General features: G+C 43.1%; 1 protein-coding gene across 4 annotated transcripts in view; it reads left to right on the top strand.

Annotated features, from left to right (window-relative positions):
• The window catches only part of LOC114584521 (radial spoke head 10 homolog B-like), a 32,633-nt gene that overhangs the window by 1,336 nt on the left and 18,552 nt on the right, over positions 1-12,745 (top strand). For all 4 annotated transcript variants that reach the window (XM_077918599.1, XM_077918598.1, XM_028706449.2 and 1 more), the window contains exons 2-8: positions 3,696-4,012; positions 5,583-5,658; positions 6,441-6,509; positions 6,778-6,951; positions 9,366-9,451; positions 10,993-11,113; positions 12,448-12,624. In XM_077918599.1, the coding sequence (XP_077774725.1) occupies positions 3,768-4,012; positions 5,583-5,658; positions 6,441-6,509; positions 6,778-6,951; positions 9,366-9,451; positions 10,993-11,113; positions 12,448-12,624 (948 nt within the window). In that variant the 5' untranslated portion in view covers positions 3,696-3,767. The remainder of the gene's footprint in view (positions 1-3,695; positions 4,013-5,582; positions 5,659-6,440; positions 6,510-6,777; positions 6,952-9,365; positions 9,452-10,992; positions 11,114-12,447; positions 12,625-12,745) is intronic.

Below are 12,745 nucleotides of genomic sequence, written 5' to 3'. Positions count from 1 at the left end.
AGTTATTGTCTGAATTAAAACAAGGAAATCCTATAGGAAGTGGCTGACAGGCCCTCTATTCTTAGAGCTCTGTTTCCCCCTCCCTTAATTCTTTTTATTGCCCTTGATACCTCTTCTGATAACCCTCTTCCCATGTAAATGCCACCATGTAGAGTGGTAGGGACAGCTGGTTAATAGCCTCTGTCTCTTGACTTACACTATTGTTTTAAGATTAGTGTGTTAAGCTCTTGTTTCCTAGTGCAGTGATGCTCCATCCCATGATAAGGCAATGCTTCCCTTGGTGTTGACCAGGCATAGGCAAACTCGGCCCTCCAGATGTTTTGAAACTATAATTCCCACCATCCCTGACCACTGGTCCTATTAGCTAGGGATGATGGGAGTTGTAGTCCCAAAACATCTGGAGGGTCGATTTTGCCTATGCCTGGTGTTGGCTGATGGCAAGCTGTGCTTCAACTCCCTTGTTCACCAGGTGCTTAAGAGTGTGATTGTTTTGCTGGACTCAGGTAGAGGAAGGTGTCATCAGGCATGTTTATCAACAGAATATATATATATATATATATGCTTTCGTAGATTTTCACGGGTACAGGAATGCAGGTTTTGGTGTCCTCGGGTATCTTCCCGTGTAAAAGTTGGGGTGTCTAGGCGACGTTTCGACGAGGTCTCACTCGTCATCTTCAGGCTGGTGCTTTCGGCTTCTTGTTACTGGAACAGAGCAGGATCTCAGTGTTTGAGTTCCTATAAATACTGTTGAGGAGGTGTGGCCTCCTATGTTCTGGGCAGAGAGGAAGTTCCCAGGCTAGTGTGCCTTTTCTTCTTTTGTTCCTTAATTGCTTGAGGGATATCTTGAGTGATTTCTTGAGTGATATCCTGAGTACCACTTAGGTGGGTCATTAGGTGTGGATTAGTTGCTAAAGCCTTTGTGTCTTGACCTCTTGAACTTTGTGAAGAGTTTTTCTGAGAAGATGGGTGTACTACATTTAGTTGTGCTCTGGCTTGGCTTCGTGTATAGGGGCGAGCTGTGGTTTTGTGGCCTGTGCCAGCCAGATCTGTGTAGGGATTGCAGGGGGGTGCAGCATCCGGAGGTGCCACCATGGTTTGGCTACTGGATGGTGTCTGTAATTTATCTGTGGAGAGGGTCTGGGTTTGGGTCTGGTGTGGTTGATTGGTGATGGCGTTCTGTGTGCCTCTGGATCTGGTGTCAGTTTTTGTGGGGAGGGCTAATTTCCAGATGTCTGGCAAGCGGGATGTGTCGTCACGCTTGTTCATGTTGTGAGGGTGTTTCTCTATCTCGATGGCTTCCATGATTATTCTCTTGTGGTGATGTTCCATGTTAGAGAGCAATTTGGAATCTGCAAAATTAATTTCGTGTCCTGTTTCTTTCATGTGTTGGAAGAGAGAGGAAGTTTTTTCTTCTTTTTTGACGGCATTCTTGTGTTCTGCGATACGTGCATTTATTCGTCTGTTTGTTTGTCCAATGTACGTGGCTGGGCAGACTTTGCAGGGTATTTCATAGACCCCTTGGTTTTCCAACTGGATTTTATCCTTGGGGTTTCTGAGGATATTGGCTATTTTTTGGTTGGCGCAAAAGGCTGTTTTGATATTGTGTTTATGGAGGATTTTGCTAATTTTATCTGTAGTGCCCTTGATATAAGGAAGGAGGGCCATGCCATTGTTTTCTTCTGTGTCTTGGTTTTTGGGGGGTGTTTCTTTTTGGATTAGCTTCGTAACCCTGTTTTGCTGGTATCCATTTATTTCTCGCCAAGCAACTCCAGCCCTATGCAGAATCCATCTCTTCACACGTTCCAAACTCCTTCCAGTTCATAGAAACAATAAAGAAGCAAAACCTACATCCCAATGACCTACTTGTGAGCTTCGATGTTGTATCTCTCTTCACACAAGTGCCCATTAATGAAGCCTTGACAGCCATTCAAAACAAATACAATCCCCCCGAATACATCTTGGACCTGACCAACCACTGCCTAACCAACACGTACTTCATCCACAATGGACAAAGATACAAACAGATAGAAGGAGCACCTATGGGATCACCCCTCTCACCGGTCATCGCAAACCTGTACATGGAACACTTTGAAACCAATGCTTTAGACAAGTCAGAACACAAACCCAAACTTTGGCTCAGATATGTTGACGACACCTTTGTAATTTGGCCACACGGGAAGGAAAAACTGGACAGCTTCCTCACACATCTCAACAGCCTACACCCCAAAATACAATTCACTATGGAAATAGAAGCCAACAACCAACTTCCCTTTCTTGACGTCCTAATCTACAAAAAACCTGATGGCTCCCTAGGACACACTATCTACCGGAAAAAAACACACACCAACCGCTACTTACATGCACAATCACACCACCACCCTGCACAAATAAACTCCGTAGCCAAGACTCTCATCTCCAGAACCAAACACCTGGCTGACAAAGACCACTTGACAACTGAGTTACAGAATCTCTCAAATGTGTTAATTGCCAATGGATACCAGCAAAACAGGGTTACGAAGCTAATCCAAAAAGAAACACCCCCCAAAAACCAAGACACAGAAGAAAACAATGGCATGGCCCTCCTTCCTTATATCAAGGGCACTACAGATAAAATTAGCAAAATCCTCCATAAACACAATATCAAAACAGCCTTTTGCGCCAACCAAAAAATAGCCAATATCCTCAGAAACCCCAAGGATAAAATCCAGTTGGAAAACCAAGGGGTCTATGAAATACCCTGCAAAGTCTGCCCAGCCACGTACATTGGACAAACAAACAGACGAATAAATGCACGTATCGCAGAACACAAGAATGCCGTCAAAAAAGAAGAAAAAACTTCCTCTCTCTTCCAACACATGAAAGAAACAGGACACGAAATTAATTTTGCAGATTCCAAATTGCTCTCTAACATGGAACATCACCACAAGAGAATAATCATGGAAGCCATCGAGATAGAGAAACACCCTCACAACATGAACAAGCGTGACGACACATCCCGCTTGCCAGACATCTGGAAATTAGCCCTCCCCACAAAAACTGACACCAGATCCAGAGGCACACAGAACGCCATCACCAATCAACCACACCAGACCCAAACCCAGACCCTCTCCACAGATAAATTACAGACACCATCCAGTAGCCAAACCATGGTGGCACCTCCGGATGCTGCACCCCCCTGCAATCCCTACACAGATCTGGCTGGCACAGGCCACAAAACCACAGCTCGCCCCTATACACGAAGCCAAGCCAGAGCACAACTAAATGTAGTACACCCATCTTCTCAGAAAAACTCTTCACAAAGTTCAAGAGGTCAAGACACAAAGGCTTTAGCAACTAATCCACACCTAATGACCCACCTAAGTGGTACTCAGGATATCACTCAAGAAATCACTCAAGATATCCCTCAAGCAATTAAGGAACAAAAGAAGAAAAGGCACACTAGCCTGGGAACTTCCTCTCTGCCCAGAACATAGGAGGCCACACCTCCTCAACAGTATTTATAGGAACTCAAACACTGAGATCCTGCTCTGTTCCAGTAACAAGAAGCCGAAAGCACCAGCCTGAAGATGACGAGTGAGACCTCGTCGAAACGTCGCCTAGACACCCCAACTTTTACACGGGAAGATACCCGAGGACACCAAAACCTGCATATATATATATATATATATATATATCTCCCCTCTCTCCCTTTACAGGATCTGTAAAGTTTGAAAAGTGAAGGAGGCAAGATATCTAGGGAGTCCTGATTTTGGTACAATTCAGCTGTGATGGGTAAAGAAAAGAAGAGAGACAGTAAGAAAGGAGAAAAGTCTTTGCCTCCTCCTTCCGCACACGAGCCCTCAGTAGAACCTGCTACTTCTGTACAGAACATCCCACCGGCTGTAAATCAAGTGGATGAACAGGCAGCAGCCCAAACAGTTCCCCAAGAAGAGGTGAAAGAAGCAGTGGCCCTTCCACCCACAGAACCCATTGAGTATGAGGAGCCGATTCTGACTCAGCTCATCGTTGAAAGGTAAACTAGAAGGACAGGGGTAGGGGGTGGAGGACTTAGACTATGTGTGGCTGGTAAAGGTAAAGGGACCCCTGACCATTAGGTCCAGTCACGGACGACTCTGGGGTTGCGGTGCTCATCTCACTTTATTGGCCAAAGGAGCCGGTGTACAGCTTCCGGGTCATGTGGCCAGCTCTGGCAAACCAGAGCAGCGCATGGAAACGCCGTTTACCTTCCCGCTGGATTGGTACCTATTTATCTACTTGCATTTCGTGCTTTCGAACTGCTAGGTTGGCAGGAGCAGGGACCGAGCAACGAGAGCTCACCCCGTTGTAGGGATTTGAACCGCCGACCTTCTAATCAGCAAGCCCTAGGCTCTGTGGTTTAACCCACAGCGCCACCCGTGTGCCTGTGTGGCTGGTACCTAAGGTTAATAACAGGCTTAAATTTATCAAGTTCATGGCAAAGACATACATTTAAATAACTCTCATACTACTTTAATAGCTCCTTCAAAGCATCCTGGGAAATATAGCTCTATGATGGGTGTCCTAACAACACTTTGCACCCCTAGCAAAGTACATTTCCCAGGATTCTTTGGTGGGGGTATGACCGTTAAAGTAGTACTTTGTACTTTATACTACTGTTAAAGTAGTATAAAGATGGTTTACATGGCATTGAAGATGTGATCTTGCAATTTACTAGCTAATTAGAGGCTGTGTCCTCTTCTTTCTGGCAGTGTAAACAGAGCAAGGTAATTATAATATAATAATTATATGTATTTTGAGTTTATTTGCTAATATATCTCCTACTTTAGGGTTGACATATTTCAAAAAGTAAAAAATCAGGACACCACATTTTAGAAATTCCCCCTGGATGTCAATTCTGTCTTTAAAATCCCGGATGCATAGCAGACCTACCCTCTTTAATCCAAGGGCTCAGGGCAATTTGTAAATTTCAGACAAATATAAAAAGATCATGCCTACTTCAAGGTTGGGAGTCATTTAATTAGATGACTCTGTGCTGGTTTCTGAGTGAGATTTGTTGTATCTTTTGCTTACCTTAATGCCCTAAGGCAATATTTTTCATTCCTGCATCTGCTGGGGGTTCCATTCCATTTTGCAACCTTACACCTCCAAGACTTCAGTGATGTTAGAATGAATAATTAGTACCAAGTTTTATATTTGAATCTGTAAATGTTAAAATAAATTACTCGTTCTCTGTTTTTGCTCCGTTTTTTTCCTTTATTGGGGAAGCAGGGAGAGTGGGCTGGCCTTCTGCTGAATACCACAACTTGTTGCAGAAGTTTCTCAACCCTCAAAGAGTATAAAAAACCCACTGTTTAAAGGGGTCGTGTGTGTGTGTGTGTGTGTGTGTGTGTGTGTGTGTGTGTAAGTAACTGCATTTAGGTGAAAACTTGACTAGTTGCACCTTCTCCACCAGTGATGTACCCTGGTGAGAAAAGTTGTTTTACAATTTGATATAGATTAATGCTTCTATTTCATGCTTGAAATTATTTTGTCTGCTCATTATATGGATTTATTCAATACCAGTTAATTTTAATCTTAAGTATTCCCCCCCCCCCCCCCCGTAGCTACGAAGGAGAAAAAATCTGTGGGTTATATGAGGGAGAAGGAACAGCTCATTTTCAAGGAGGCAATGTATACAAGGTGAGTACATTTGATGGTGGGCTCTGTATGTAATATTTTACAGGTGGTGACCCGAACCTGTGAGCTAGGCTCAGATTATTGCTTTTACTACTCCGTGGCTGTAGTGGTGTAATTACCAAGAAGCTGCTAGTGTTAGACTCTAGATTTAAGTTGCTCCTCAGGCAGCAAATGTGAGTTAAGGTCATGTCCACACCATACCTTTAAAGAACTTTTATGCTATTTTAACACTCACATCTTCCTCCAAAGAATCCTGGGAACTCTAGTTTGTTAAGAGTCTCCAAACAACTCCCAGCACTAACAAACTACAGTTCCCAGGATTCTTTGTAGGAAGACATGAGTGTTAAAATAGTATTTCTATATTGCCCTTCATCTGAGGATCACAGAGCTGATTATAATATAATACAATCTCTCTCCAGGGTTTCAGACAGGACTGTTTCTCAGCCCCCACCCCCCCAGAAATTCTCTTTCAGGTGTTTAGATATCCCTATTTTCCTACTGTTTTGTTGTTTGGAAGTTGACAAAGCACAGCTATATAAATCATCACAAACTGCTATAGTTCTTAGCTAAACCTTTTAAGCTTTTATGGTGTTTATTTCTCTGGATACGTATTTTAAGTACGCTTAATTAGTATATTGATTGTTAACCCCAGATCAATTGTTTTTATTGTTTATGTAGAGAATTATGCAGAAATTCTTGTTTAAATATGCTGGCCATTGGCTGTAATAAACACTGATTGATTGATTGATTGATTGATTGATTGAAATCTGTGTTTCATTTTGAAGGGCATGTTTTCTGAAGGCCTCATGCATGGACAAGGAACATACACATGGGCTGATGGAGTGAAGTATGAGGTAAAGTGTCATGTTAAATGGAGCATCATTGCAACTACCTTGACGGCCCTTAACTTGCAAGTACATGTCTTAGAATCTTGGCACAAGGATAATTTCCATATGCGTATATTAAATCTTATGTCGGTGCTTGTTTGTAGTGATAAACCGAGAACCATACTTTTCAATATTTTTATGAAAAGGTATAATGCATAAATTTCCAGGTAAAACAAGAGATCTCTTTCTTCTAGCTGTGAATCTCTTTTGTCCCTCCCCTCACCCCTCTCTCTAGGGAAACTTTGTGAAGAACCTACAAATGCATCATGGTAGTTACACCTGGCCGGATGGCAGCGTCTATGATGGAGAGGTAAAGAGCGGGATCAGGCATGGCTTTGGCATGTACAAGTGTGGCACCTACCCTGTTTCGTACATTGGCCAGTGGGTCGAAGGCAAAAGGCATGGCAAGGTAAGTAAAGCACCATGGCTGAAGCATCTCCTGGATTGCTGGGGGAATCTGGGGCAGGAAGATCTCGCCTGTCCTGTGCTCAGAGCTGCTACCAAGTCTAGACACAGATTTAAGATTTGCTGAGTTGCCTGAAAGGGGAGAGACTCCATCAGGCAAGGCCTCTTTCCACCCTCTAGTCTCTGCTTCTCAATTTGTATTGTATTATTTTATGTACTGTGTCTTGCCGTTGTTTTATTGATTATAGTTTAGAAATTATTTATTATAACTGCTGAGTGGATTTCTGTTTAACTTTTATATGTTATTATTTAATAATATTCTAGTGATTGTTGAATGTTACTTTTTTGATATTGGTTACCTATTTTAAGAAGGGACGCTGGTGGCACTGTGGGTAAAACCTCAGCGCCTAGAACTTGCCGATCACATGGTCGGCGGTTTGAATCCCCACGGCGGGGTGCGCTCCCGCCGTTCGGTCCCAGCACCTGCCAACCTAGCAGTTTGAAAGCACCCCCGGGTGCAAGTAGATAAATAGGGACCGCTCACTAGCGGGAAGGTAAACGGCGTTCCATGTGCTGCGCTGGCTCGCCAGATGCAGCTTGTCACGCTGGCCACGTGACCCGGAAGTGTCTGCGGACAGCGCTGGCTCCCGGCCTCTAGAGTGAGATGAGCGCACAACCCTAGAGTCTGGCAAGACTGGCCCGTATGGGCAGGGGTACCTTTACCTTTACCTTTACCTATTTTAAAGTTATGTTTTATTGTCACATTTTTGTATTGCATTAGATTGTTATAAGATGTGCATTTTTTGTTTCTTCAGCTTGTAAACCACCTTGAGTATTGTAAGATAGAAAGACGGTATACAAATTAAAAATGATGATGATGACAAGGTGACTGATAGCAGTCCTCCTTTCACTCTTTGTGAGTTTTCTACTTTGCGATTGGTGTCATAGTTAAAAAGCAAACAAAACCGGGCCAGATCCAGACTTGAGGGGGCTCTTGGCCTCTTCTGGACTTACCTTTTAATTATGGTAGGTTAATTATGGTAATTATGGCAGCCGAGCTCCAATGAATGTGTGCCAGGTGCAAGGAAGCAAGATGGCATGGTTTCCATTCTGACCTGTGTTAGTCAAATGTAGCACAATCTCCATTCTGCTGCATGTTGTCTTTAGACAAAAAACACACGTTATTCTTCTTGCTGTCCACTGTGGCTGAATTTTAAATAATTAATACGCTTCCACCCCCATCTCATTCATTTCAGTGCAAAGGAAATGCAAATACGGAAACAGTAATCAGTTACATATTGTCCGTAGACTGAAAGCAACAATGGTCAGCACTAATCATATTTGCAGGACTAATTTCCATTCCAACATGCTTCCTCCCAACACCACTGCCTCACAAGCTGGTTTTGAAATTGAGCAAATCTAACTGTTTTGGTTTCTCAGTTTTTCCCAGCCTTTGGTTCTCCATATTTCCACATTAGTTTTCAGTCCTGCTGAAAAATCATGACCATTTTAATGCTGTTTTCTCCTAACCTGCACTTTTTTGTATGCGTTTTTTTCCTGACATCCGTACAGTATAATGAGCTTTTGGGTGTCATTTTCATGGATTTATAATGCACACTTTATCTGACATGCGTACAGTATAATGAGCTTTTGGGTGTCATTTTCATGGATTTATAATGCACGCTTTATCTTAAAAGGTAAAGGTAAAGGTACCCCTGCCCGTACGGGCCAGTCGTATCCGACTCTAGGGTTGTGCGCCCATCTCACTTAAGAGGCCGGGGCCAGCGCTGTTCGGAGACACTTCTGGGTCACGTGGCCAGTGTGACGAAGCTGTTCTGGCGAGCCAGCACCAGCGCAGCACACGGAAACGCCATTTACCTTCCCGCTATAAAGCGGTCCCTATTTACAGTGGTGCCTCGCAAGACGAAAATAATCCGTTCTTCGAGTCTCTTCGTCTAACGGTTTTTTCGTCTTGCGAAGCAACCCTATTAGCAGCTTAGCAGATTAGCGCTATTAGCGGCTTAGTGGCTAAAAGGCTATTAGCGGCTTAGTGGCTTAGAAAAAGGGGGGGGGGAGTGGAAAAAAATCGCAAGACTCGCACGACGTTTTCGTCTTGCAAAGCAAGCCCACAGGGATAATCGTCTTGCGAAGCAACTCAAAAACGGAAAACCCTTTTGTCTAACGGGTTTTTCGTCTTGCGAGGCATTCGTCTTGCGGGGCACCACTGTATCTACTTGCACTTAGGGGTGCTTTCGAACTGCTAGGTGGGCAGGAGCTGGGACCGAAAGATGGGAGCTCACCCCGCCGCGGGGATTCGAACCGCCGACCATGCGATTGGCAAGCCCTAGGCACTGAGGTTTTACCCATGCAAATGTTTAGGCACTGGTTGATTAATGTGCTTGTATGATGTGCTTTCAGGGCACCATTTATTACAACAAGGAAGGTTCTTCCTGGTATGAAGGTGACTTCGTATTCAATGTAAAAAGTGGATGGGGAATAAGATGGTAAGTTTTAGAACCTTTCTGATTCAGCAGATCTTTGGACACATATCAGCAGGACACATATCTGCAGGAAACTCACATTTTCATTTATTACATGTGCATCAAGGAAGCCAAGGTACCCTCTGTTGGTTTTCCCCATTATGTCCTCATAACAGCCCTGTGAGGTAGGCTAAATGGAGAGATTGAGGACCAAACCACATATTATCATGATTGCATGTTCAAAACAATATACAGTGGTACCTCGGGTTACAGACGCTTCAGGTTACAGACGCTTCAGGTTACAGACTTCACTAACCCAGAAATAGTACCTCGGGTTAAGAACTTTGCTTCAGGATGAGAACAGAAATCATGCAGTATTGGTGCGGCAGCAGTAGGAGGCCCCATTAGCTAAAGTGGTCTTCAGGTTAAGAACAGTTTCAGGTTAAGAATGGACCTCCAGAATGAATTAAGTTCTTAACCAGAGGTACCACTGTATTTACGATGGGCCACACATTTATTTTAAACCAGCCATAGTGGCCCTTCCAACTGGATTTTGTTTGTTTGTTTAACGTAGAATGATGACCAGTCTTAAACAAACCACCAAGGCAACTTGTGATTTGGCCTAAGATTTGCCAAAAGCGAGCTTCATGGCTAAGCAGAATTCATGGTTTCCTCATTCCTATCTGAGCTTATCAGTCACTATCCCACAATTACATATTAGGTATCCTAAACATGAATCAAGTGGAAATGCGCTAACTGTCAAATATGGTGTTATGCGTTTGGTTGGGCTATCTAAAATACTGTGGGTAGCCAAGGACTAATGAAAAAATATTACTGGAGACCTCTCTCCCACTTTTGGCATGTAAAACCCATCAGAGTTTGGGAAGGTGGCGTCTTGGGAAGTTTTTCATTTTATATGCACATCTATTTTTAGAAATGCAAATACTGTAGCAGCTACTGGTTGAGGGAAGCGGTAATTATCAGGATTGAAGCACGTGAGGAGGGAGTACACTGGTACCTAGGGATACATACGCTTCAGGTTACATACGCTTCAGGTTACAGACTCCGCTAACCCAGAAATATTACCTCGGGTTAAGAACTTTGCTTCAGGATGAGAACAGAAATTGTGCAGCAGCAGCACAGCGGCAGCAGGAGGTCCCATTAGCTAAAGTGGTGCTTCAGGTTAAGAACAGTTTCAGGTTAAGAACGGACCTCCGGAACAAATTAAGTACTTAACCCGAGGTACCACTGCATTTAACCTTTTCTTCCTTGCTGCAATGAAAATTACTCCTCCAAGGTTGCTGTTCGCATTGGGAGCGAATCTAGTGACCTTCCAATAAACATGGAGGTTCCGTTCAGCTTTTATGGGTAATATAATTCTCCTCCACCGTAATTTTCCCTTTCCCTTTCCCCCTTTTAAAGCCATCTGCTAGTAGCTGCATCACATCTTGGGGAAATGACTTCACATCATCCAGAAATGACTTTATGAAATGTCAGTCTATTTTAAAACAATATTCGTTGGGATTGCCAACTCTGCTTTCCTTGTGCGTTTGTTTCTCTCCTAGTTATAAATCTGGAAATATCTATGAAGGCCAGTGGGAGAGGGACATGCGTCATGGAGAAGGGCGGATGAGGTGGCTCACGACAAATCAGGAATATACCGGGCAGTGGGTTAATGGCATACAGGTAGGGCTTGAACTGCTTGGATGTTAAAGTGGTACAGATTTTTTGTGTGTGTGGAATTGTGGGAAGGAATGTGGAAATAACTAAATTAATGGTTCTTATTACCCTGAGTAGTACCGAGTTAAAAAACAAAGAGGAATGTAAATGGGTAAAATTGATGGTAATTGCAGCCAGACAGATTATAGCAAGTAATTGGAAAAATGCAGAAGAGCTGGGGTGAACCAATGGAGGAAAAAACTGAATAATATTATAATTTTAGAATACCTAACTGTGAAGATACATAGAATGAAAGGGCTTAAGGTCAGTGAGAAAGAGGAGGATTGGTTTGAGAAGATATTGAATTATTTGGGTAGGTTTGAACAATTTGGGGCATTAAAATGTTAAAAGTTAAATAAACCTTGTGGAGGGAGAAGTGTTAAGGTATATAGAAGTGTACATATGGTTGATTTGAATATGTTATTATTGAATATTATTGAATATGTATATTATTGAATATGTATATCCAATGTATCAGCCACCTGGGGGGGGGTTTCACTGTTTGTGTTTTGGTGGTTGGTAAAAAGTAAAAAAAAATTTTTTGAGTGGTACAGATAGGACTCAAGTAATCATTAGATTAATTGTGTGACTTGGAGCCACATCAGGGTTTTGTTTTTAAATCCTCTCCATGGGAGAGCAATTTCCATTATCCTGCGGTGTGGAGGGGTAGGAGATCCATCTCTTTCTTCTCACCCAATTACCTCACAATGCGGCAATTGGCAATAGAAGTAAAGCTCTCATTAACATATTTGTGAAAGCTACTCATTACACGGATGATCACCATGGCTAATAATTTCGCAAGGATCATAGGCTGTCAAAATAGGACTACCTTGTTAATTTGCACCCCACTTTTAGATGTGTGACTCATGCATGGTCCATATATCAGGCTTTCCAAAACCTGGGTCTCCAGCTGTTTTTGGACTACAGTTCCCATCATCCCTGACCACTGGTCCTGCTAGCTAGAAATGATGGGAGTTGTAGTTCAAAAACAGCTGGAGACCCAGGTTTGGGAAACCCTGGTCTATATGGAGAGCAGCCATAAGTGGAATTTTACAGAAACCAGGAATGCTCCTAACTGACACACTCTAAATCAGCATCTTGAGGTTCCTCATCTAGCTTCTACCATATTCTCTGGTTAAGTTGGGAATTCTTGGGAAGCTGGGACATCATTACTTCAACCAAAGGCTTTCTTGAAGCAATGTTGCAATGCAACAGATAATCTGTCCTACAATGCTATTTGGTGTTGTTCACCTAATTCTAGTGCACTCGCTGAGAGTTGGTTTTTTAAAAATCTTTTTCAGCACGGCTATGGTACCCATACTTGGTATCTGAAGAGAATACCCGGATCACAATACCCCCTAAGGAATGAATACGTGGGAGATTTCGTCAATGGGGACCGCCATGGACATGGGAAGTTCTTCTTTGCCAGTGGAGCAATGTATGATGGGCAGTGGGTTCACAATAAGAAGCAAGGCATGGTAAGATTTGGGGTATGGAAAGCTCAGAAACATGGCATGAAACCTCAGCCTCCTCACTGGAGCTGTAAAACAAGTGATGCTGTAGAATAAAGTGTTAATTAGAGCATTGGCAAAGCCTCTA

Source organism: Podarcis muralis, chromosome 14 (genome assembly GCF_964188315.1).
Source record: "Podarcis muralis chromosome 14, rPodMur119.hap1.1, whole genome shotgun sequence".
In the NCBI taxonomy this organism is placed as follows: domain Eukaryota; kingdom Metazoa; phylum Chordata; class Lepidosauria; order Squamata; family Lacertidae; genus Podarcis; species Podarcis muralis.
The sequence above is the reverse complement of the archived record's forward strand: the minus strand, read 5'-3'. Positions and strand labels throughout refer to the sequence as shown.